The 26,990-nt window shown below is 40.0% G+C and overlaps 1 protein-coding gene across 5 annotated transcripts; it reads right to left on the reverse strand.

The window, feature by feature from the left end:
* Nucleotides 1–693: 693 nt before the first annotated feature.
* pfkfb2b (6-phosphofructo-2-kinase/fructose-2,6-biphosphatase 2b) lies at nucleotides 694–26,409 on the reverse strand. Of its 5 annotated transcripts, XM_072666364.1 has the most exons (17): nucleotides 25,889–26,409; nucleotides 23,175–23,328; nucleotides 20,742–20,867; nucleotides 19,179–19,275; nucleotides 16,684–16,750; nucleotides 16,347–16,421; nucleotides 16,190–16,246; nucleotides 15,299–15,423; nucleotides 14,776–14,983; nucleotides 14,055–14,201; nucleotides 13,328–13,432; nucleotides 13,105–13,234; nucleotides 12,927–12,989; nucleotides 12,433–12,497; nucleotides 9,770–9,958; nucleotides 6,908–6,930; nucleotides 694–4,671 (listed from the first exon to the last, which is right to left on the reverse strand). In XM_072666364.1, exons 2-17 carry the CDS (start codon nucleotides 23,260–23,262, stop codon nucleotides 4,602–4,604), a joined length of 1,635 nt encoding a protein of 544 aa, XP_072522465.1. In that variant the 5' UTR covers nucleotides 23,263–23,328; nucleotides 25,889–26,409; the 3' UTR covers nucleotides 694–4,601. The 5 variants fall into 5 exon arrangements, with proteins under 5 accessions (XP_072522465.1, XP_072522461.1, XP_072522463.1 ...); XM_072666360.1 differs by lacking the exon at nucleotides 6,908–6,930 and having other exon boundaries at nucleotides 25,889–26,408; XM_072666362.1 differs by lacking the exon at nucleotides 9,770–9,958 and having other exon boundaries at nucleotides 25,889–26,407.
* Nucleotides 26,410–26,990: the final 581 nt, after the last annotated feature.

Genomic DNA, 26,990 nt, shown 5'->3' on the forward strand with positions numbered 1-26,990 from the left:
ACAGGTACATATCGGGTAGGGGAGAGAACGGGGACAAACTGTCCAGTCTTATATACAATCCATGATTTTGTATTTACGGCAGTGGTGTAAAAGTGAATTACACCTTTTACAAACATGGTTCTTTATGGAACCAAAAGTTGGCCATCTATGGCAGGGGTGGGCAATTCCAGTCCTAGAGGCCCAGATATCCCCTGTTGACCACCTGATCTATGGCATCACAAAAAGAATAAAGGGTGCTTTTATAAAACAGCTGACAAGTTATGAAGCCAAGCTACACATTTATGCTGGGCCAGGGACTAAAAAGCCACATACAGATACATAGATAGACTAACAGTATGTGAGGCAGTGTCAGAAACCACACAAGCTTAACCATTAGCTTGTTAGCCTCGTGGCTCCAGTGTAAAGCTAAAAAAGATGGCAACACTGTATGTTGGTCAGGCCGACAGTGCTTTGGGATAGTCTATGTCTTTACCTATCACCACTACCTCTCAGTAATTCCTTCCAAATAGCCCACTCACAGTATCACACTGTAAGTTCTGGTGGGTGAAGGTGGGCTGTCACCATTAGCAAGAAAGCCTTTCCCCCATGGTTCTTTAGCTTTTTTGTCAGTATTTTGCGCCCTCTGGTGGTCAAACAGATCTCAACAACACACACAGGATCTAAAATACTTGCAATTCAGGCTTTTTTCAGGAGCTTCATAGACAGCGTTTTTTTATTGTACAGTTCATGAGAGCAAACAGTGCCATATCCGAGTCAAACACATGATAAATTGCATGAGTTTAGGTAACAAAGCTGTTTTAAACATATATTATTGGTAACACATCACTGAGTTACTTCATAAGCCTACATTACACCTACATAAGCCTTTATGACAACTGACTTAAAGGGCTTATTCCAGAAGGCATCACTTTTTTAGGTGGAATAACATTAAAATTGACCTTATTGACCTTTATAACAACTGACACCTGATGGATTAAGTCTTTAAATGTTTATGTAGGTTTATGTCACCGTCATGAAAGGCTTATATAGCCTGAGAGAACGCCGCCCTTCAGTAAACAACATGTTAAAATAACACATTCATGGTCAAAGCATGCGTCACTATGTTTGATTTAATGGCACATACAGCTTTTTGTTGCTTGTTTTTTTTTTACGCTAAAATCCCCGACACTGTAAGGCCAATTCAATAGCGCCGCTGAATATTGGCACTGGACACTGTCCTGTCTGCCCAAAGGCACAAAGCCGTTCAAAGACATATGCAGGAGGTGATATCTGAAAGATTATACATGCAGCACAGTTACATGAATCAGACAGATCTGCTTAGGCTTAGGTAGTGTTAAACTAGTGATTAATGACAGATTACACTTCTCATGATGTCTGTGATTTAACAATCTGTATCTAAAATAGAGCCTGTGAGATAGAGCTTTGCTGATAAACCACCACAAAACGATACTGAACACATTTTCAACTACCGACTAACTTTCACAGCATACAATCTCATATCAACCCAACCCCAAATATTCAAGAGAAACAAACATATTAGTAACAAAACTGGAAAACAACATTACAGCGGGTCTATACAACATATATAACAGTATAGGTAACATTATCATCTCTTTAGACAACAATCTGTGCGTGTCTTCTTGTTTGGACTATGTAAAATATAGTTCTCTATGTGTTACAAGTCTCTGCTCAGGCCCTGTGGTTTTACCCTTTATCGCTCCTAAACAATATAAGACCAAATGTAGTTCATCTTTGGTCATAAGTCTGTTTTCGGGCATTAGAAATTAATATACAAGTAAAAATTTAACTTCTTTTCTTTTTAATTAAAGGAAAAATTCCAGGCCTGACCATGACCACATGAAATCTGCCGCAGATAGCAATACAGTAATTACATATATCACATCATCTGGACATAAAATAAGAGATGTCAGATAATAATAGTGCGAATGGTCAGTTCTTAATTATACATTTTATAAAACTCAGTAAACAGCAGAAACTCTCAAAGTTTTAAATAGGTTTTAAATAGGGAGCAGAGCTTTCTAGCAATTTTAGTGGTTTTATTAGTTTGTTATTTGGCCGTTATCCTCTTTGACCTTTTTACTAATTTTCCCCTCAATTTAGTCACAGTAAATTCCTAGATACAGCTATTCCCACACAGATTACTGATTATCTGTTAAAATGCAATCTATAACCTAATCCAAAGCATTACTACATTAAACAAATATAATTTAACAAAAACATAGTTGGAGAATCATGTGTTATTGTATTATACATTTATTATAACTGTTATTATTTAGATGATAAGCACCACAGCCTGCCTGTAACTCACTCACATAAACCAGGCTAAAAGATATCATATACAAGTCAAAAATATGACAAATCCACTAGGGGGTGCTCTTATGACTCAAATAGATTCTGGTGCTTAGCATCAATGACACTAGCTGTGTGATATTGTGCAGTATGCTGAAGCACCCGGGCCTTTATTGACCACCCAAGCGGCGCTTATCTGTGACAGCAGGCAACAGCAGAAATTGATTAACCTAGTATTGGTGTGCCAACTATGAAAATGAATGAATATAAAAATTTCCTTTACCTGTAATACCATTTCGTATTATTATTCAATTTTTAATGTTTTTTATCATGATATCTTGGTGCTCTTGGGGGCCCGGCCTTGGGCCGGCTCTGTATGCCATTGCGAGAGGCGGGACCTTTCTAGTGATGTCACCACGATGCCTTGTTACACTTTTCCATTTGTGAGACCAATAGGCTACTAAGAAAGAGTCTCCACAGCTCCACAGGACAGTCCTACCGAGGACCTGCACTACCTCGCCTGCAGACTGGGCTTTAAAACGCAGCTACGCAGTGTCCTTGTGTAGTAAGTGTGTGGTGTAGAGCTACAGAGAAGATGCAGGGGACATGAATTAAGCTAAGTTTGTGTCTCACACAAAACATTGCTGAGCTCAGTGAAACGTGGATGAGGCAAGTGTCCGACCTGTACAGAGGCGACAAGTTCAGAAACCAGTGGTTTCTCAGCAGTTTTGCTCTATGAGTTGTCAGACGCATTATTTCACCCTAGAATTAAGAGGTAGCCGATTGTCTGCGTTACAAATAACGATCAATTACAGACACTTGAACAGAACTGCTGAAAAAAGAAGGCATGTATGCAAAAACGAGACCAACTGTGCTGCGTTTCAGCTGCTGTACTCTCCAAAAGTTTAAACGCTATTCATAAGAGTGGCATTTTTGTCATTGATAATGGTTTTAAGAGTTTGCATGCATGTTATTTTAAGGTAACGTAATTACCTATAATAGAAGGCCTTTAAGGCTTTATATTAAATAGTAATTACCCTTTTTTAATGCATGTGTAATCTGGTAATGTATGCTGTTTTTACTACAGTAATTTCTCTTTAATGTGGTTACATGTATTTCGTTACTACCCAACCATTCTCTGAGCCACATGAAGCACCACCCCATACTTCTGAAATGTCGCTAACACAACATCACTGAATAGCTGAAGGAGTTTGGCTGGCACCGGGATTTCTGAGTGACAGAGGGAGAGAAAGGGCCATTCAGAAATAACAAGGCCAATTATGCTCTTGTGGACTCGGCCTGGCCACGGACAGCTCTGGCATCACCAGGGATCACATATACAACCTCCTGGTAGTGGGGTACCTCCATAGTAGTGGCTACTAGTTGTAAAATATGATCCTAAAGATGTATTTGCTTTGTTTTTGGTATCTGTTTATGTTTTTTTTATCATTTTGTTGATTAATTTCCCCCCCAATTTCCCGCCACCTTTTGTGGCCACCCCTAGCACTAGCAATGCACCCAACACTAGGAGGGTGAGGACTTAACACGTCTCCTATGATACACGCAAAGCCAGCCACTGCCTCTTTTTGAACATTATCAGGCAGCCAACAGGCTTGGAGGAAAGCGTCCGGTCCCCAGCACCTCTGCATCAGCTAACAGACGCCTGTGCTGGCCAACATCGCTTAAGAGCAATGAGGAGTAGAGAGCCCGGAGAGAGCACGGCCAACTGTGTTGGCTTGGGATTCGAACTCATGACCACCGGGCCATGAAATGTCTGTTATTTTAACCATGATAATGCTTTGTGTTTAATTTCACACAGCTCATTAATCCAAGAAGGCTTAATATCGGTAGATTTTATCGGCCAACAGATCCAGCACATCATTCAGGCCCAGTATATTTAGTGTCCTTCCAAAAGGCAAGACATTCTGAAATACGCAAGACAAGACATACCGGATAGTAAGATTTGAAAGTGGCCTTTGACCCGTTCACCTATATTTAAAACAATACATTCAGCTCTGGAAACAGGGCGTCGCTCGTGAGCAATCGTTTACATTAAGGCATCCCACGCTAAGGATCATTAGAGCCTGGCTTCTAAATATTATACATGTGGCTGTAAATAAATATCTAACTCTTTAGAGGACACATGCAGATGTGTAGAGTTCTTGGACTTGCAGTGAGCAAGTGATGATGGCTGATGGGAAATGTAGTCCAGTCATCAGTGGAGCTGGCAGGGCCATAAAGAGTAGTAGTTTGAAGTTGTGCGTCACGTAGGCTGCTGAAAGCCACCTGGGCTACTCAGAAGCGGAAGCAGTCAGCAGCTTCTTCTGAGTTGTCAAAGTCGATTCCTTCACACAAGGAGTCCTAGAAGACATCACAGACACAAACAGCAGCAATGAGGGAATGCCTCTTCAGCACTTCTTTACCAAACAAAGCATTTGGTTTTATTTACACCCATCAGCCGTAACATTTATTGACACCACCTCCGTGTTTCTATGCTCAATGTCAATTATATCAGCTCCTCCAACCACATAGGAGCACTCTGTGGTTCTACAACTCCACCCTATAGTCCATCCGTTTCTCTGCATACTCCGTTAGCCTCCTTTTACCCTGTTCTTCAATAGTCAGCACCCCACAGGACCCCACAGGATTCTCAGCACTGCAGTGACACTGACTGACATGGAGGTGGCGAGTGCTGCGCTGGTGGTATGAGTGGAGGTGTTTAAACACTCCAGCAGCACTGCTGTGTCTGATCCACTCGATCCACTTGTGATCCTATATGATGTAGGGTTGATAAAATGGACAACGGGTGTAGAAACAAGGAGGTTATGCTAATGCTATGGCTGATCGGGTACAATACAGGCCATGTTAAGCCTATTTCACACCAAGCGCATTTGAGTCCATTTTTGACAGCTGCTGAGCTCTACATTGTAGCTGGTTCTAGGCATTCTTGCTAAAAATGTGCACCTACATCTGAGAATTTGGGAGTTATAATTAAGAAATTATTTAAATTCCGCAAAGTAAGCTATTTGCCAAGTGATATTGTAAACTGCTAGCCAGCGAACACACTCAAAACATGCAGGTAGCACCAGGTTTTTAAAAGGCTCAAATTTAGTTTACATACATACATATTAAAGCAATGTCATGTGTGCAATAACGAGTGTTATGGAAGAGTTCCAGCAGACCGCGGACCCCGTGCTGCATCTGCTGTGAAAAGGGCTTATAATCGGACCCTTATAATAACGTTTTTGACATTTTCATGCTCTTAAAACAAACTCAAATACACTTTGAACAAATTTAACTGAAAGGCAGTAATACAGCACAGTCCACAAGTAACTGGATGCTGCCACTATTTCAGTGGTTTTGCCTTCGTACATTGGTTTCGCAGTGAAACAGCTAATCAGACATTACAATGAAGGTAATTAATTTGAGAGCTTTACATATGGCTGGGCGGTATGGCCAAATCATTTATTTTATTTTATTTTAATTCTGTTGGTTTTATGGTATATCACAGTGTTTATTTTCCCATGATTGTGACTTTCTATAATTTCACAATTTATTTTTGTGTCAAGAGTACAAAGAATATAAAAAATAATCACTTTATCATGTATATAATAAAATCTTTGAGTACCAAAGGGTTTACTTAGCCCTACAAAATGACCTGATATATAAAGGAATCAGTGTGCATGAAGCAGCTGCAGAATGGAAATAGCAAATACACAACTGTGAAGGTTAATAGAGGCTTATTAACTACACATACACAGATTTAACAAATCAAATATTTCAGTATTTAAAACTAATACAAAAAAAGGTGTTTAAGTGCATTGTGGTCAGAAAGCCCAGGTGTGTGTCACGCACTGCAGCATTTACATTTATGGCATTTAGCTGACGCTCTTATCCAGACTGACTTACAAGGTTACTCATATTACAGAGGAGGGCCAATGTAGTGTAGGAGTCTGGCCCAAGGTGTAGCATAGCATAATAGTCACCCAGACTGGGAATCGAACCCCAGTCTCCCACATGGCGTGGTAGCTCACTGGCAGGTAGTGGTGTTATCTGTTGCACCACACCAACCACCAGCATTACGGTATGTAAGAAATTTGGACCATAGGACTGTCATATCGCCCAGCACTACATTTACATTATATTACAAGCTATTTATTAACTGTATTTACATCGTAAAGTTATCACAGCACTTTATCACATTCAGGCTTTTAACATGTAACCGGCGAATCATTTACTTGAGACTAGCTCAGACTTGCTACTTATGAACTGTACCATAATTCAGTCACGCATTACCTCCGATTAGCCCTTTATACCAATAATCATAAAGCCTCAAAAGCAGCTATTTCAGATGGGTGGCTGAATTTACCAAAGAACCAGCTGGCAAGAAGGAAAAGCAGGGGTACAGAATATATAACAGTGACCTTAAATAAATAAACGTACAAATCAATAATCATAACAAACCCATGCATTTTCATTTTAATGAACCAGGACGGAAGGAGTACAGTGCATAGGTTTAGCAAAGCCTTAGCGTCAGTGGGAAGCCATATAAGGGTTATGATAATGACAGAGTCAGCAGTCAATGGAATATACTCACAGACAACTGCTTGCTACTCGGGGCTGTGAAGGAAGAGAGAGAGGGGGAGAGGGAGGGAGAGGTAGAGAGAGAGAAACACCGAGAGAAAGGGCGAGACAAAGGGAGGAGATGGAGACAGACAGGGAGGGAGAGAGAGAGATGGAGAGGGAAACGGAGGTGCTGTCGTCACACGGCCAGGCAAAACAAGGCCAACGTACTGAATATGCATCACTGAACACGGACACACATCAAGACGTTAAGCACATTTATGATACAATGAACATCAACATTTCTGCATTAACTGATCCACCCATGCTCCACCCACAAATATGCAAATTCGTCACAACTGTTGCACAGAGGTTGGATAAGGTTTACAGACCTTGTTACATTAATGCCCCCAATATTTACATAAACTCCGCCCCTTATAGCGCTAAAGCTGTGACATGTCAAAAAGCATTAGCCACTTCGGGAGAACATGCTGTTGATGATTCTGCTGTTGACTATATGGGCAAAAGTATTGGGACACATGCTCATTGAAAACAGTTTTTAACAGTTTTAAACAGCGTTTATCCTGCTGTTGTTGGGAGTAACATTGGAGGAGATTTTGGAAGAGCATTGCTGTGAGGATTTGATTGTATTCAGTTAAAAGGGTGCTAGTGAGGTCAGGATGTTGGATGATCACCATCCCACTGGATCCCCAACTCATCCCAATAAAAAAGCATTGGATGGAGCACCCACCATCATTCCAGAGAACACAGTTCCACTGCTCCACCACTGCATTGTGGCTAATGGTGCCTTTCTAACCTGCCTAGTTTTGATGATATCCAGCAACAACAGTCCAGGTAAGCAACGACACGCAGCAAATCGCAACTCCAACTAAACTCAATTAAGGTAAGTGGAAATGTTGCCCATGTTCCATAAAGCTTGTCCAACCTTGCAACACGTACTACAAGATTATGCATTTCTGGAAGGAGCATGGAGAGCCAGTAATGTCATATGTGTGGTAAGGACCCTTTAATGATAAACTAGAGGTAAACAAAACAATAGACAACCCTGCATAGCCCTCTCTCGTTCTACTAATCCTCCTGCAAGTAAAGAAATCAGGCAGGGTTATGCACCAAATAACTGAAAAACACTGACCACTAGAGGACAACCAGAGTACTCTTGTTTTATCAATCAGTAAATATTCGAATATTAGGTAAACTCAAAATGCAAAGAGGATCCGCTGTAATCCAATGCTAGTAGTTGATAGCAGAAAATTAAATAAACACAACACAGGGTGCAACAGCAGCAACGTTCAAAAATCCCATTCATTTCCATCATAAAAACTCTCAGCTAGGAGTTCCTAATATGGGCATGAAGCCGACAATAGAATGACAAACGACTTCAGAGCTCAATGGATGATATACAATTTAATACATTATGCTCATTGCTGTGAGGATTTGATTGCAAGAGTGTTAGTGAGGTCAGGATGTTGGATAATCACCACCACACCTCATAATTCCCAACTCCCCAACTCATCCCAAAAGTATTGGACGGAGCACCACCATCCATCATTCCAGAAAACACAGTTCCACTGCTTCACAGCTTAATGCTGGGGAATTTATTCTATACAGGGACTAGACAAGCTGTGGGTGTGCATTTGCACATCTGTGTCATCTATAGATGCAACTTACAGTGGCTAAATGCATTTATTAGAAAGGGTGTCCACAAATATTTGGACAGGAAGTGTGTATTAATACCTATAATATTTTATTACTCCAGCTGGCATGTAGTAGTAGCTAGTATGAATTATTATAGTATATATGGATGTTTTGTAAAATATATCATTGAATAATATCACAAGTGTTTACAAAACACAAAAATGCTGAGACATGTCAAGTGTCAAGTTTGCCAATGTTTCTTGTAATGTTTAAATCTGTTTTTTACATTTGGTAAGCATATTCAAAAAGTAATGCAAATTCATAATAAGCAAAAAAATATTTATTTTATTTCAGTGTAAACTCTTTAAATAATTTGACATTTACTTAATGGTATATATCAGTGTGATTATGTATCAGTTTTATTAATGTTTATATTGTACTGTACATTTAGTTTAGTCATAGTTACTTTCCTGTTCTATAATGTTACTATAATTTATTATAATCCATAATTTTGTGGGAATGTTGTGTAAGAAATTAGTAACATTGTAATGCAAACCATTAGTACGTCATATGTTTTGAGGACATTTCTGGAGCATGACCTTCCTGTAAACCTACAGGAAAAAAACTTTCTACTAGATTTTTGGAGGAGCATTGCTGTGAGGATTTGATTGCATTCAGTAAAAAAGGTCAAGCCAGGCTATTTGAGACATGTGTAACCATTTAGCCAGTCTAAATGCTAATGTGTTATCCATATACTAGCTTTGTAGCTTTAGTGAAACCTAAGGAAACCCCAGACTTCACTAAACATGTCTTAGTTGATTAGCTGAAACCAACACTGTAAAGTTAATCCATGCATCCGTGTTACAGTGAATCTGTGCTCCTGATTTGTGAAGTGTGAACATGTGGTCAGTAGAGGTCAGTGGGAGCACAGACAAGGCCAAGCAAACACCCACAAGTGACACAACACTCACAATGAGAGCAAAAACAACATGCTAAGGCATGAAGACAAGTCTGAATAAGCACACGAAGTGAGAGACCAGCAAACCACACCAAGTAAATCACCAAACTAATCATGCTGTTAGCACAATCAACGCCACAGGACGGCAGGTGCAGGGACTGGTCAGCAGACCTAGGGTGGTGTGAAAGGTGGACAGGGGCTAAGAGGGAACTGGAGCGGGGCTGATTGGGTCAGCTGAGCTGGGTTAGTGAGCTGCCAATAACAGCAACCTCAGACACTAACTTGGCTTTGCAGCAGCACCCCTTCAGGTGTATTGGGGAAGTGCAGAGCCGAGGGGGACGGCGCTAGAGGCAGCCAGGGCCGGTTCCCTGCGCTGTACAGACGTGGCCGTTTGACCTGGTCGTGACTGGACAGAGGGGTGTAACTATTCCGCCTCAGCAGCAGAGGGGCCGGGCCCGTCCAAGATTTACCCTGGTTCGAGACGTGAGAAAAGGTGTTACACAGAAAGACAGAGAGAAAAAGAAACACAAAGGGCCAGATGTACTTATTTTAGCAGGCACAGAATAATCTGTGGCTCGATCAATCGTGCTATCCTAATATTAACCTTTGGAAAATAATGTTTATATATGTGTATGACTCTGAATAATAAACTTCTGAAGAACCAATGTACCCCTGGATTTAAGAGGCAGAGAAAATTCAACACAAAACTGAGGTGGGGATTAGATCAAATCACAGTAAGGCGAGGAGATCTCAGAACAAATGAGATGGTGATTAGAACCATTAGCCTGTAGGAGGTCTCCAAACAAACAAGATGGTGATTACAAAAGATCACAGTCATGAGGAGGTCTCAGAACAAATGGGATGGTGATTAGAACCAATCACATTCTGGATGGGGTCGTAGGACTAAAAGATGGTGATTAGAACCAATCACAGTTTGGAGGAGGTCTAAGACCTAAAAGATGGCGATTAGAACCAATCACAGTCTGGAGGAGGTTTCAAACCTAAAAGATGGTGATCAGGACCAAGCATATTCTGGAGGAGGTCTCAGAACAAACTGGATGATGATTAGAATCAATCACAGTCTGGAGGAGGTTTCAAACCTAAAAGATGGCGATTAGAACAGTATGGAGGAGGCCTCAGAACAACAAAGTTGAGTAATTAGGACAAAGGTGGTGATTAGGACGTCACAGACAGGGGGACGTTTCAGATCAAAGATGGGGAATAAGACCAATCACATTCTGGAGGAGGTCTCAGAACAAATAACATGGTGATTAGAACCAATCACAGTCAGTGGAAGTTCTCAGAACAAGCGAGATGGTAATAAGGACCGATCACAGTCAGGGGGAGGTCTCAGAATGAATGAAATGGTGATTAGGGGTTCTGTTCAGCAGGAGGTGCACACAACATCCTACAAACGAAGTACTGCACTGGTTTGGCCAAAAGTAGTACTCGAAGTACTGCACTGGTTTGGCCAAAAATGTCACATTGCTTCAAAATGTCATTTTTGTTTGAAGCGTATGGATAAAAAACTTGTACTTTTTCATGTAAAACCCAACTTATAAGGCTTAGTACATCTGGACGAGAGAATGAGAGATACAGACAGAAAGGGGAAAGATAGAGAAAAATAAAGAGAGCTAGATATAATGAAAGAGAGAAAGAGAGAGAGAACAACTTCCACCGGCAAACATGGCTAAACCACACTGGACTAATTGACTCCAGACTTCTTTAGTCTACTCAATGACCACAGTGGATCTCTATGCTAATAGAGAAGTATCACGCAGTCTGAACTTGAGACAGCCCCACTTAAGGCAATCTGTGTTTTCAGAGAATCTAGAAGACAACAAACACATGGACCTTGTGAGCTACCACCACAGGCATTGACTTAAGATGGCAAAAAAAAAAGATTATCCTAATTGAATCACAGACAACTGATTCATCTGAAAATGAATCATCTGAAAATAAATTAGGTTTATTTGCATTTGCTGAAGTTCATACAGGAACGATTTCACCCAGAGGTCGCCTGTTTTCAGAAATGCACTTACTGTCCTTGTGAATACAGTATTTTAGAACCCTATAAGACCATTATCTATAAGGACTGTATATCTGTCCTCGGGTCGCCAGATATTCAACTCCAAAATCAATATACATTCCAATCCTGAAACCAAAGCTTTCTATCAAAGCTTTCTGAGAAAATTAAGAGACAATAAAGCAACTGCAATCTGGCAACCCCACTGGAGAAAGAACCAGTGTATTAAACGCGCACTTGATGAAAACAGTGCAGTGTTTCTGGTTGCAGTAGCGACCCTGCAGTTGAAATCCCTGAAATTTCCAACTGTTTAACGCAGCCTCACTTTCGCGACTGTTCTCAGACTGTTACAGCAGTATCACCACCATGGAGGTTCTTATGCTTGGAGCTGGACTGTACTGCTGTTTAAATTTGGGAAGGCAAACGACCCAATGCCTCCCTCATAGTTGGCGTCACTGAAAAAAAACACCAACCTTCCGCAATGTCTTCGACTTCCGAAAGACTTTGAGGACAAAGACCAACAACGGATGAAGTGAGGTGAACTAAATATTGACGAGGCTTCAAGCTGAAACCTCACACTAATGAGGGCAAAAAGAGCAAACTGAAATAGAAATGATCTCATTTAATCAAACGTGGCAAGCACTCGTTTGATTAAAGGCCAGGGCTCTGAGAGGTGCCGAACACAGAGCGGTGCTGTGATGAAAGTGGCATTCCGAGTCAAATGCTGATCTAATCCAGGCCAGGGAGAGAGACGGCACGCATGCTTGTTGTGAAGTCTCAGATAAGCCTTCAGAGAGATCGGGACAGAGTTAACACCCTACGCTTTCAATAATATCAACTACTTAACACGGATAATTCTTTATTATTGTTACAGTAACAAAAGAAAATTGCTGAAACACACAAGCAGAGTCTGACTTACTAGGGGTCTGTCACGGTGTGTGTTCACTGCTTCCACATTCAGGTAAAATAGCTCCACTTTACAACCTGGAGACAAAGCAAAGCAAGATATTAAGCAGGAGAGAGACACAGTTTTGGTCAGCAAACTATGTAAAAGGGGTTATAATAGTAATAATGATATTAATAATAATAATAAAAATATATTATTATTATTGTTATTATTATTATTATTATTATTATTATTATTAACAACCATAATAATAATATAAATAAGTTATAGTTATGATATGTATATATAGTTAAATTAATTATATATTCATTTATACATTAATTTGTATCTTTATTATTGCTAGTGTACATTTTTATTATTATATAAATAGTGATAAATAGAGTTTTCATTCATACTTAAATACAATAATTGTATTAATATTAACAGACTTAAATAATACATGATAAATGCAATAAGAAATTGGGAAAATATGAATATTAAAGTAGCATCATTATTGCTGGTCCTACCATAAGCAACAGGAGTGAGCTTCAGAACAGTGTGGAGGGGACACTTTAAGTAGGGGAGATCGTCTAAGAGGTTAAAAAAAAACAAAAACCCATAAATACAAATTATGCAAACCAGCGGTCATTAAGAAGCAGTCAGTTATTAAGTGTGTTTAATACAGCATGTTAAAGCAAGAGGAACCTGCACTTTTGTCCAGAAAATAGGCTAAGAGACATCTCATGACGGCCTGGTGGCAGACGACCAGCACGTTTCCCTGTCTCTCCAATTCCATGATGACGGGTTCCAGGCGCTGCACCAGGTCCTGATAGGACTACAGGAAGAGAAAGGAGCCATGATTAGTTTGGCCAGTGAGATGCTGACAGTGTCTGTACAAAGTCACAGTAGTGGAATGGTGAGACTGCACCTCTCCTCCTGGGTATCTGTAATGGTACTTGTCCTGGTCTCTCAGAGCGAACTCTTCAGGAAAGGTGCTCTGAATCATATCATAGGTCATCTCTTCACACACACCCTGGGATATATAAAAAAAATCATGTACCAAAAAAAAATGAGTAAGGGTATAGAAATACATTGATCCACTGGGATGCAGTGAAGAAAGTGTTCAAATCATTTCCAGTCTATTAAAAAAAATATTATATCTCTATATTCCACTAATGTATAAATACACTATATGGACAAAAGTATTGGGACACCTGCTCATTCATTGTTTCTGACAAAATCAAGGGCATTAGGAAAAAGAGTTGATTCTGCTTTTGTTGGAGTAACAGTCTGTACAGCCTCAATTGTAGATTTTGAAGCACTAGAGTGAGGATTGATTGAATTCAGCAACATAGGTGCTTAACTCAAAGTAGCTGAATGCATTCACTGATTAGAAGAGGTGTCCGCAAACTTTTGGACATGCAGTGCATGTAGCTCTAGATATTCAGTGTAGTTTTTTAAATATTTTTTTAACAAACTATTAAAACGTTAGATATTGTTCATTAAATCTGGATGAAATTTTTGCCAAATTTGCCAAAAAAACCAAGTTAATTTTAAAGGTAATTAAATAAAATATGATAAAGATAATAAAGAACTGAATGCATGAGTATTCAGTTCACAACTAAAGCATGCAGATGGCAAGAGGCAATACTGACAGCATCGATCTCGTTCAGGATCTTCCACTGTTCATAGGGAACTCCCAGAGCCTCAGCTGTTTGAATGGTTCTCCTCAGTTGACTGGTCCACACCTTCAAATCTGCCAAGCCATGCTCCTCAATAAACCCACGCAGAGCTGCTGCAAACTGGACAGGAGAAAAGAGAGAGGGAGTTATGATCTCTCAACACTGGTGGTCACACGTTCTCTTAAGGGGCCTCCACCTAACCCTAGTCTCTCATAAACATTTTGAACATCTTGAACATTTTTTTTTGGATATGTAAACAATAACACTTGATTTAATAAAAATAATATAACCAATATTAAAAATAATCAAATAACAATTTCTGAATTTTTTGACAGTTCTGAAACCAAACTGTTATTAATGTAACTGTACATTTAAAGGTAATTATGTAAACAATCTTTTCACAAAATGTATTTATTTTTTTTATAATCTGTCCAATTTGGCCAAATGATTTATTCAATTACATACTGTATTTTATAAAATATTGAATTTCACTAATAAATATATCATATATAGCCTTTTAACTATACTATGACTGTGCTTTCATATCTTTTAATTACGCAATTACGCAGAGGGAAATTAAACCTGCCTAAGTCCCTGCTCTCTTGAGACCTCCCAAAGACCTACCTGCTTTCTTGGCCACTAATCTAATCAAACACTTTCTCAGACACAGCGGCCTGCTTTTTTCAGTGCACACCTGTTTTCCGCGGGGAGAAAGCTCAGAGTCGCCCCCAATGCGACCCTGTACGTTATGGTCGCTCTCTCCATGCCGGCACAGGTAGATGGAGTGCGAGTGCACGTGGATGTTCATGAGGTAGTAGACGATCTTGCTCTGGATATAGTCCTGCACGCGGTTCACCAGGAAACGGCGGCCCACGTTCATCACCTGAATGAAGGACAGGTCCCTGAAAGAGAAGAAAAGATCATACAACATTCTGACCTCACTAATGCTTTTGTTACTGAATGCAATCAAATCTTCACAGCAAAGCTCCAAAGTTCAACAGAACATCTTCTCTTGTCAGTCGAGACAGTTACTCCAACAAAAGCACAATATACTCTTTTTAATATCCTTGACTTCAGAAAAAACAACAATGGATGAGCATGTGTCCCAATACTTTTGTCCATATAGTGGACTTTCTTTACAAAATATTTTAATGGTAAATGATCATAACTGACCCTTCCATCTTTGCCAACTGTCCTCAATAGAGAGTGTGTCTTACTTGTCATAGTCTTCAGGGTCCAGTGGCTGGTAGGTGACTTTGTAGCACTCAATGCGTTTCAAGAAGTCATCCATCACCCTTTCTCTGTGTGCCTCAGGATAGTCTGGACTCGAAACCTTCACTTCCTGTACACAGAGAGACATGGTTAAGCTGCACTAAATGAGACGGAGGTCAGACATTATAAGCATCTGGTAATACTATAGAAGCTGGACATAGAAAATATAATGCAGGTAAAAAAACTCACTATAAAAAAGAAGCTCCATGCTGTCCTTATTGTTGGATGCACTATGAGTTACTATATAAATTAATTTAAGATTTTTTTGATACCCATTTTCTCCCCAATTTAGATCACCTAATACCCAACCCGCATGTATTCTCTCCCTCCGCCCCCCTTCACATGCAATGCCCCTGACACTAGTGAGGGTGGGACCAACACACGCCCCTCCGACACATGCTCAGCCAGCTACACCTACACAGCTACAAAAAACGGGCCTGGAGGGAAGCACCATATACCCCAAGCCAGTGACGACTAGTGTGAAGTGGGGGAGATCTTGGGGCCCCGGCTGTTGATGGCTAGCGATCCTCTGATCACAGTGATAGTGCCTTAGTCCGCTGGACCACTCAGGGTCCGCCTTATGAGTTTCTAATTTCTCTAATCACAGTGACTCCACGAGCAGTCCATTAAAGTGTGCAGTATGTCCCCAAGTATTTCTTTGCTTGTTAAAAATGGTACCTTGTGAGAGAAATTCCCTTTCCCAGATCAAACTAAATGTGATGACAGCAAAAAAGGAGAAGATCAGATTAAAAGGCAGGAAAAGCTCCATGTTTGTCCCGGCATGAAATAGTTAACCCCCCATATGACACTGTAATATCATGATGGGTTTGACTCACCAAAATGTTTGCAGCAATGACGTCTGGATCATCACAGACTGACTCCACGAAAAACACCTGTGCAGGAAAAGATAGCAGATCTCAGTAAGTCATGCAGCACAGCAGCCCAAATGTGTATTCCAGCTTTTAGGAATCAGCCTCCAGATGTTCACAACACCTTGTATGCATTCTCCTTCACAAAACTCAGGATGAGATCGCGCCTCTCTCTGGTTGTGTTTGTAGCATCAAAGACCTTGACAATAAAAAACCTCCATTAAAATGCAAATCCAAAGATCTAAATTCTTCCGGAGCCTCATTTACAACAAAGATAACATAGTTCAAGTATTTTGATTTAATAAAGCAAAAGAAACAATATATTCAACATTACATTACAATAGTACATTATTTTATAATAATGCACAAGCCACAGAGGAAAAGGAAAAGTGGTTTCGTGTCTTTTCTAATTTTTGATAATCCTGATTTATTAAGAATGCTGCAATGTGCTACAGACTTACGGCAATCTGTCCTCCTTCTTCATTTAAATAGGTCTTCACATCTTGCAGGGCTACCAAAGCACACTGCCTGTAGCACACAACAGAAAGCATTCAAAGACAGCATTAGTATTTATATTTATATCACTGGGAGGAAAAGGACAGAGCAGGGCGTGGGACTGAAGAACAGAACAATGTGGGAACAAAAGAAATGCAGTGCTTTTTTTGTTCTGTTCCTGCATTGTGATTTAGATGCGAGTGCTGTGGTAAGTGCTGCGGTCAGCTCTAATGCACCCTTTTGCTCCAAGCTGACAGGAGCTGGGTGTATTATTTAGGGCTGGAAGAGACAGGAGCATGTTTCTGTCACTCTGTGACTCTGTGAGTTTTGAAAGATCTCTGCTGACGTCTGAAACAGATTTATAATATATCTGAGGTTCAAACTTTGTTAAATGTGATAGTATCCAGTACCTGACCCTTAGTTTCTTTGCTGTTTTGCTGCTTTGCTGCTCTAAAGTGGGGGGAAAGGGGGATTATCTCTGTGACATCAGCAGATCAACCTTGCAATAATCCTCAAAACATCACTGAAAAATGCAGCGGATGGCTATATTGAATCTGGCTGGTTAGGAATCATCAGTTCTAATATAATGCACATTTTCTGGACTCTTATCTACCCGGTCAAGTGGCATGTGAGTAAGTTAGAGCTTAATAAATTATGAATCCATGCAATATTAATGCATTATAAACCAATCTCCGCAGGGAAACATGATAATCAGCAGCTGCGACAGCAGTTTGTGCAGATGCTGCTACTGTCAACATCCTACCACACTGAAACTAGCATCCCTGTTCACACACGAGAGGCAGTATGACACCCGAGACAGCATGTGACACGACCATGCTAAAGAAAGCAACAACTATGCCAGCACTGAGCCAAGTGACACCACTAAACTGAACAAAACAAAGCATTCTGAAGCACTACCCGGACAAAACATGTTTACCAGATGTTGACGCAGGACGTCTGTAGCGTTTATTACTGATTCGCATTGGTCAGGAGGTTTGAGTGAGGAACGAAATTTAGCTCCTCCAGGTTCCTCGTCTTTTGGTTTAACATGAAACAGCAGCAGACTGTCAGACATTACATACAGGCAATACACTCTATCAGACCACTGTACAACAGACTACACCAGTGGTCCTGGAGGCACCCTGACCAGCACAATTTAGTGGAATCCCTGCTTTAACTCTGAAAGGGTTTGTTAAAGAACTGCTTAGCTGAATCAGGTGTGTTGGGAGCAGGGAAAGCACTAAAATGTGCATGACAGGGTGCCTCCAGGACCAGGGTTGAGAAACACTGGACTATTAAGTTGTCTACTATTAAGTACAGGCCAACAGAGATTTATTTATTAGTTAAGTTGGGTTATTATTACTGTATTTATCATAATTAATTTGCATATGTGTCATGTAGGACATTGTAATTGTAAGTGATATGACTTAATAATCATAAAATTGGACATAGAAAATATAATTCAGGTAAAAAAAAAAACCTGAATTATAGCCCCATGTCCTTATTGTTGGATGCACTATGAGTTTCTACTTAAATTAATTTCAGATTTTTATATACACTACAATTTAATAAAAAAAGGTTTATTTATAGAATAGCAAGGTTTATTTAATAAAACTTATAAAACAAATAACATTTTGGGAACTCAGTATGCTTCTAGCACAGTGTATCACCAATTCAGAGTCTCCTAAATCTTTAATTTGCTGTCAAACAATAAAAAAAAAAAGCTTTTCTAGCAATCCTACGAGCAGTCCAGTCAGAATGTTTTCTTGGCCTTCCAGACCTCAACTTGACCTCTTTTGTTCCTGTTTACTGCCACTCTTGGGGTGCACAAACTTTTGCCAATTTTACAAAACAACAATAACACACTAATCTTGTTTAAAATGAACAACTCACTAAAATGTTCACATTAACAGAAATTGTGTGTAATATGCTTCTCAGAACAGACCGCATGGTACTGCAAAAAACGATATTTTAATAAATGAAGCATCTTTGGGCGTCTGTTAGCGAATGCAACAGAATTGGCAGTTAGTGTTCTCCTTCAAGAGTGTTGAGCTGTCCAATGACATTGCATTAGCAGCAGTTTGAAAAGAGGTGGTTGTCTAGGCAGTGGTGGCTCACGGTTAGAGCACCAGGCTATTGATAACAGACAGGCTTCTGGGTTCGATACCTGGGCTCGGCAAGCTAAGGGGCCTGGGTGCCACTGAGCTGGATGCCCACCACTCTGTGCAGGTGTTGCTAACTAGTTTTAACGTGTATGTGTGTTCTCTGCAGTAAAGGCAGAGGCCAAATTTCATCTGTGTCCAACACTACTTCTGAATATGGTTGTCTTTGTCATGTGACTCAAAGAAAGCACATGGCAGCATCATCTGATAGGCGGAGTCTTATCTACTGGGCGGGAACTGAAAAGGATTGAACTGCAGAGAAAATCAGAAGAAGCAGATCAAATAGTAGATATACTTACTTTCTTATTCTCATGGCCTCTTCATTGTCGTGTCTAAAAAAGTCATATGACTTGTACGCTCTGACCGCCTCCCTCCTGTAGACTCCCAAGTTGAATACTGGAGAATAGAGAATAGAAGAACACATCATCATCAGTCTAGAACAGAAGAACACTGGAACGAACAAGTCAATCCTCACAGGATCCGGAGCCTTTGACTTCCAATAAGGTGATTAAAAACGCTACAAGGCTCGTTTTGTGGGTCACAGAATACCTGCGAGATTTGAGGTTCGAAATGTTCAGCTTACTTACACATCCACGTGAGGCATGCTCTACTCTCCTAATGGATCTCAATGTCGTCAGCTAACACGTACACAGAACTCAAGGGAGTTTGGGAAGTAGTAATATCAAGCACTGACTGACAGGTTTATTCACTTGGTCCTGAAATGGCCTTGATCTGATAATAGATATCAATTTAATTCAATATCAAATTCAGCCTAAAATACAAGAACATTGTCTAGTCAAGTGTGACGACAACAGCGGCCACATGCAGACTTACACTGATATGAGAATGAATATCTAGCTTAATCATCAGTGATGCCACAGCCATCTGTGGCTGGGAGTCCCAGACAGCATAACTGGCTTTGCACTCTCTGGGTGGGTAGGATAACCGTCCCTCTTCCCCATCACCCAATATGAAACTAGCTGGTACAGGTGTGTGTTAGCTGATAAGAGCTGGTAAGAGTGACATTGAGTTAGTGGCAGTTCAATAAGATGCAGTTTGCTGGCTTTTCGTGACTTGAAGGAAGTACACAATAGCCTTGAGCCGCCCCACCAGCGCTGGTAACACTGTCTGTGATAGGAGACCTAGATGGTGGGTAGAATAAGAGACAGCGTTCTTTGGTTGGGCTTGTCTTTTTGAAGTAGCTAACTAATTAGTAAAATGTTCAAGCAGTTTAGATACAGATATAGCAAGAGAAAACTTGTTATGGACAAAAGTATTGGGACACACCTCTTAATCACTGAATTCAGGTGTTTCCTCCAGTCCCTTTGCCACAGCCTGGTGTATAAAATCAAGCCCCTAGCCAAGCAATCTGTCTTTAGAACCATCTATTCTTTTACTAATGTGTGTAAAGAGCTCACTGAATTCCAGTGTGGTTCTGTAATAGGAGCCACCGCTGCCATTTCTTCCCTCCTAGATCTTTCACCATCAACTGCAAGTAGTATTATTGAACAGTGGAAGTGTTTAGAAACCACAGTGAAGTTACAGAGCAGGGTTTGCAGAGTGCTGAGGAACATCCAATCACACTTCTCTATCTGCCAGATGAGTCTGGGTTTGGCGAAAGCCAGGAGAACGTTACCTGCCTGGCTGCACTGTGCCAATTGAAAAGTTTGGTGGAGGAGGGATAATGATAAGGGGTTGTTTTTCAGAGGTTGGCCTGTAGGACCTTTATTCTTGGACAGCTCAACACGCTAGGAGGAGAATACTAATTGCAAGTTCTAATACTTTTAAAATGGAAAAAACAGCCTCTGTAGTATCAGACCAAGCTCAAGGTTTCAGTATCAACAGATCAATAGAAAGTGTACCTTTTGTTGGAACTCCAATCCAGTTGAGATAACGTGTTAGCTTCTTTGACATGTAGGTCTTGCCTCTCGCAGGCAGCCCAATCATGACGATCAGAGTTGGAGAGTTGGTCATGTAGGACGCCCACGCTGCAATGATACAGACAGAGACAAGAGTGTGTGAAAAAGGCTGCTTTACACTTCCAAACACTTCCAGCTTCCAGTTTATTAGACACACCTATCTTGTATGTCTACACACTGCCTCCCATTTACACTATATGGACAAAAGTATTGGGACACCTGCTCATTCATAGTTTCTTATGAAATCATGGGCATTAAAAAAGGAGTAACTGTCTCTACTGTCCAGGAAAGAAGTCTTTTGGAGGAGCATTGCTGTAAAGATTTGATTGCATTCAGTGACAAGAGTGTTAGTGAGGTCTGAATGTTGGATGATCACAACCCCACCACAACCCCAATTCCCCAACTCATCCCAAAAGAAACATCCATTGTTCAAGAGACCACAGTTCTTCCACTGCTCCACAACTCAATGCTGGGGGCCTTTATACCCCTCTAGCCTACGCCTGGCATTAGGCAGGGGGCAAATAAGTTCATTTTATCTGCTACATAGAGTCCTATTTCTCTACAGGGACATTGTGTGTGTGTTTGTGTGTGCATTTGCACATCTGTAGCTGAAGTAGCTGAATGCAATCATCAAAAGGGGTGTCCACAAACATTTGGGCATATTGTGTACAGTTTCTAACTAGCCTTATGAAGTGGCCGCTGTGTTTACACTCCAGGACATTTCCTTAGGAACTTTGCAGCATTTGAAAAACAGAAGGAGATCAGAGAGCATTAGTGAAAAGCCATCAGCTACAAACCACATCAAATAACATCTGTGAAGAGTGTGTGGATCAAACGAGGAGTCACTCTCTACGGGAAGACATCATTTACATAATGAATTTAGAGGAAGTGTGCAGAGGGACCTTGGGCCTGCGCTTCAGACGAACTGTCCAAAATTGGAATGCATGCATCAGGCTGCGTCTTCATAAACCTGGCCCTGCTGGAGTTCATATTTAGAATGACTGGTGCAATGTCATCAAGTTGTACAGTTTATATTCTGAGCAAGTCACCCTTCAGATGCATACCTGTAACAGAACCTGCCCACCCTATTAAATAGCAAAACATAAATAAGCCATAAATAAATCCTCTCTGTAATCTGAGCCCAGCATGACTTCATGCTGACAGCAATGAGAATCATTCATCTGGAGCAAAGCTGTAAGCAAGCCTTCGACAAGACCATTGAAAGAAATATTAACAATAATAATAATAATAATAATCAAACAATAATCCCTCACATGGACGTTCTGCCTCAGCCTGAGCTGGACATTTCAGTAAGGGACATGAGTCAGCACTGAACACACTGCAGACCACCAAGCATTTCAATTTGACTAAATCTATGACACCAGATCACTTTACCTGCTCTGTGCAAAGGCAGATGTGCTATTTTCAGACATAACAGCTCATTATTTTAATAATTAGAATTTTTAATAGTATTTACAGTATATATATGTATCATAGCAGATACAGAGGGTCGATACCAATACCAACTCTAACTTATAACTATAGATATAATAGACATCAATAGATTACTATAAATCCTGATATTTATAGTGTTTTAGGTTGTATTTTTTATATCTGATCCCAGATATAAAACATTTAAAATAATAGCATTTACTGGTTGAGTATTTTCAGTTTCAGAGCTATGAAAAAAAAATTAATTGTCACAATGCAGACAGCTTTTTAACTGGTGTTTAACACTGAAATTTCACATTCAAGTTCACTAAACTCAAGCTTAAACTCAATAAGCTTCATGTTATTGGTGCTCTCTATCGCCAATACTGATACTGTAAGTATAAGTATCGGTGCCAATAATGGTATGATATCGGTGCAACACTAATATATACACAGTTCATCAATCAACTAATCCCTTAAGTTTTCAAACACTCCAGAGAACGGGCAGAGCAGTTTCACTGCCTCCCAGCCAATGTTAACCCTCTAGATATCACTTGATGACCTCAGGTCCATGTGTGGATGCTCCAGAGCATCGTATTCTACAGGTAATGCTTATATACAGAGACTGCACAAGCTGTGCACCCTAAAGTCATTAAATTAGAGGGAGTGTCTCGATACCTGTAGCACTGGTTTCCCCACATGGATTACATATTGGGGCATATTGGTTTTTGGGCATTTGAAGGACACATGAGGACAGTCTTCAGCCTGGCTGATCTACTGCACCCAGGCATCAATGGCTCTGCAAAACAGGCTTACCACTGTGCACCTGTGCCTGCCAACATGTTTGGTTGAACCTCTTTTAGAAAACATGTTTGCATTGCTCAAGATGACTCTACTGTGTCTCTGCGTGATCCAGGAAGAAAAACAGGGACATTGTTTACTTACAGCATTTCTTCTCGTTGGCCCTGGGCTCTGCTCTCTTGGCTTCGGCAGAGCCGGAGAGCCCAGCATCTCGCTGCAGGCATGCAGACATGCTGCGGTTAGCTGTATTCTTGCACTCAGGGAATCTGGGCTCTATGAAAACATGGCTCCAGCACACCTGCAGGAGGATTAGTAAAGGAGTTCAATGGCAAACTCACACAGACGAACGATCATGTACACAATGAAGAATAAAGAAATAATGCAGGTTTTTTTCAAAAACTCATCCTCAGCTTTAATAGAAACAAAAAATATTAAAATATTACATTCTTATAGGAAATTCATATTTCTTAAATGAAATTCTATTGGACAGATCATATTATAAACCTCTTTTAGCAAGTATGGCTTACTACAGACTACATAGTTATTAAACATTAATATCAGAGTGAAAGTGAAAATAGATTATTATTAGAGATGTAACAATAAAACATACTATATATACTGTATTAAACTGTATTGCTGCACCGTATTGTTGTCCTGGGACTGGCATATTAGTATTAGCAAGTTTGTATCTAGTGTGTTAGCACAGGATATGTTAGCATGGCTAGAACAAAAGCCCAATAAAAAAACTTGCATAATGTTGAATATGCAAGTATAATAAAGACAGAATCATTAACATATTAACAAAAGGTAATATAGTCCCTTAACAACGGCCGTCCCCAATATCGGGCGCTTTCATGTATTGTGCATTTTAGCTGCAAGATGTGGAGGATTTCAGGGATGTTAGCGATGTTTAAAATATTTTTCTTTTTCAAAAATAAATGCACATGTTGTCTGCTTTAATATTTTTTTAAATTTATATATATATATATATATATATATTATACAACTATCACCGAGACTGGATGATATGGTGAAAGTTAGAGGCTGGGCAGTATGATGATCTTTTATTGCATTGTGATCAATTTTATCGAGATACACAATATACTTTTTTAAGCATATCGAGGATATTGTTAGTGCTTAATAAACACTGATCGGCTTAGAAGGTCATTACATGAAGTGGTTTAATAAGACGAAGAGCGGCAGATGTTGAATATAAAAATCTGATGTATTTAGTCTTAGATTACTATCGATATAGTATTCTTACCATATCGCCCTAGTAAAAATCCAATATTCAATATCAAGATTTTTAAAGACATTTTGGCGATACACAATATTCATCACAATACATGTAACAACAGACTAAATACATCAGTAGATGACAGATTCTTAAAAACGACTATTCAGATATATATAGTGAGTATACTAATGGTGATTTTATTCAACATCTACTGCTCTTCCCTTAATTACACTGTATGTAATGAAATATGCAGCAGATCAGTGTTCTTTAAGCACTACGGATATCGTTATCCTATCGTCCTTAGAAAAGCAAATTGTGTATCACGATAACAAAATTCATCACGATATGATTAAATATCGTCATATTGCCCAGCCTTATTATTCAGTCTTATTGTATCAGTACATATCTTTAAGGTAAACCGTAGGTAGTGGGTTTTTTTTATTTATCTTTTCTATATGCACAGTAATATTCATACTACAGAATCTAATTGAATATATATATATATATATATATATATAATCTTGACATATACATGTTGAATTTAGCTTTAACGCTATTCAGCTATTTCAGCTTTTATATCTATAGCTTTTTTGTCCACTGTAACGTCATATAAGTTAACATATAACCAAAACTGTACTGTAAAAGTGCACGTATCTGTCACTGTACTATGTCAGCGAAATGTGTCCTCTGCATTTAACCCATCTGGTAGTGAACACACACACTCACACACACACATGTGTTAGGGGCAGTGAGTACACACACACACCCAGAGCGGTGGGCAGCCAACTCCAGCGCCCGGGGAGCAGAGAGGGTAAAGGGCCTTGCTCAAGGGCCCAACAGTGGCAGCTTGCCGAGCCCGGGAATCGAACCCACAACCCTGTTATATATCCTGTTATACCAAGTTATACTGGGCTTATAGATTGAGCATACTGTGGGTATTATTAGGGCTTCTGGAGCCATATAGCTAGTGCTAGCTAAGGATGCTCATTTAGACCAGTTACAAGCAGCCTGTCAACATCTACCAGTGAAATATGCAGGCCTATAATAATCGGTTATAAATATTGGTTATTTTTCATTCCTTTTTTTTTTTTTATTATAAGTTAATTTTATCAACTGATTGATTTCCAACTTTTGATGAAAGAGCATTTTTTAAACGTTGGACAAAAAAAAAAAAGAAAGCAAACTTATAGCTACATTCTCATACACTCATCGATTATCGTGAGATTATCAAGTATCGTGACCACGTTTTTAGCTAATATCGCCCACCCTTAAACCAAAGGCACCCACTAACGTGAATACGTGGATTGTCCCATTTCGCACTGCCCAACTGGGCAACGCGCTGAGCTACACAGCAGGATGAGGAAATATCGCGTATCGATCGTCGAAGCCTAATTTGCTGGATTTACCTGTAGCAGCTACATTTCCTGAGCAGGTGAGGTCACTCCGGCAGCAGCGGGCTAGGCGACGGGGAACTAGCTGGCTCCCTACGTCACCGCACGACGCTCATTCAGACCTAAACACGCCTCGCGCACGAAGCTCACTGCATTAACGCTGGACACGGAGCGAGCGCGGCGCTCAGGCGCCCCGGACTGGACGGTGGAGACCAGCCGGTGAGACTTACCTCAGAGTCCTCCAGTGATGTGTTTCTTTTTTCTTTGTTTGTTTGTTTATTTATTTATTTTGACTCTGGGCTCCAGCACATGACTGCAGAGGCTGCACCGTCGTCCTCTCGCTGTAATGCCGCAGAACCGGCGCGCACTTGATGACCTTCCACAGCAGCAAATGCCAAAACGCGCTGGGCTGAAGGTGTGCTGCTCCGTCAGAGCGCCATTTACCGTAATACCACTAATAAAGCCTCACCCGCGCGCACTGAGGCAGCATTCCCTTAGAATTCAGTGCACGCCCCTGCTGATGAATGCACTTCAGCTTGCTGACACAGATGTGCAAATGCACGCACACACAGCTTGTCTAGCCACTGTACTGAGACGTACTGCCAATAGGACTCTCTGGGGCAGATTAACACGAACCATGAAGCAGTAGTTCAAGATCAGGCATGGGCTAGAGAGATCACTGCTTGCGTTATTTGCATACAGTTGATTTCTTCTGAATAGTGATACATAGTGATATGAATAATAAAGCTGTTATGTGTAATAAGACCAATTGTAAAGCTGTTATGTGTGGTAATAATAATAATAATAATAATAATAATAATAAGACTATGAATAAATCTGTTGTATATCGTCGCCGTCAAGCAAAAACTGCAAAACACAACTTTACAATAAAAGAAAAAAACTTTGTTACTTCCGATGGAAGTTAATGTTAATTTTCTTTATAAATAAAAAAACATTTCTTGGAGCATTTCTTTCGGGTAATTCATGGGAAACTGTAAGAGACAGCCAAATGACGTCAAAAAGTAAAAACGGAGATACAAAGCTTTTCCATGACAGCAAAGATATATAGTGATGAGACTAATACTAACACTAAAAATTTTTACAGTGATCAAATAAAATGTTATGTATCAATAACAGCAGTGGTAGATATGTTAGGTGTAAAATGGCTATATTTAGTAATGATCATAATGGTAAAATTGTTATATTTGATTATGTTTTTAGAGGTAGTAAAGGTAAAGAGGTGTGTGTATATATATATATATTTATTTTTTTTATTTTTTTATTTATTTATTTTTTCATAGTGGTTATCAATTTATCCATAGTATCAATATC

This window comes from Salminus brasiliensis, chromosome 21, assembly GCF_030463535.1.
Source record: "Salminus brasiliensis chromosome 21, fSalBra1.hap2, whole genome shotgun sequence".
NCBI classification, from domain to species: Eukaryota; Metazoa; Chordata; class Actinopteri; order Characiformes; family Bryconidae; genus Salminus; species Salminus brasiliensis.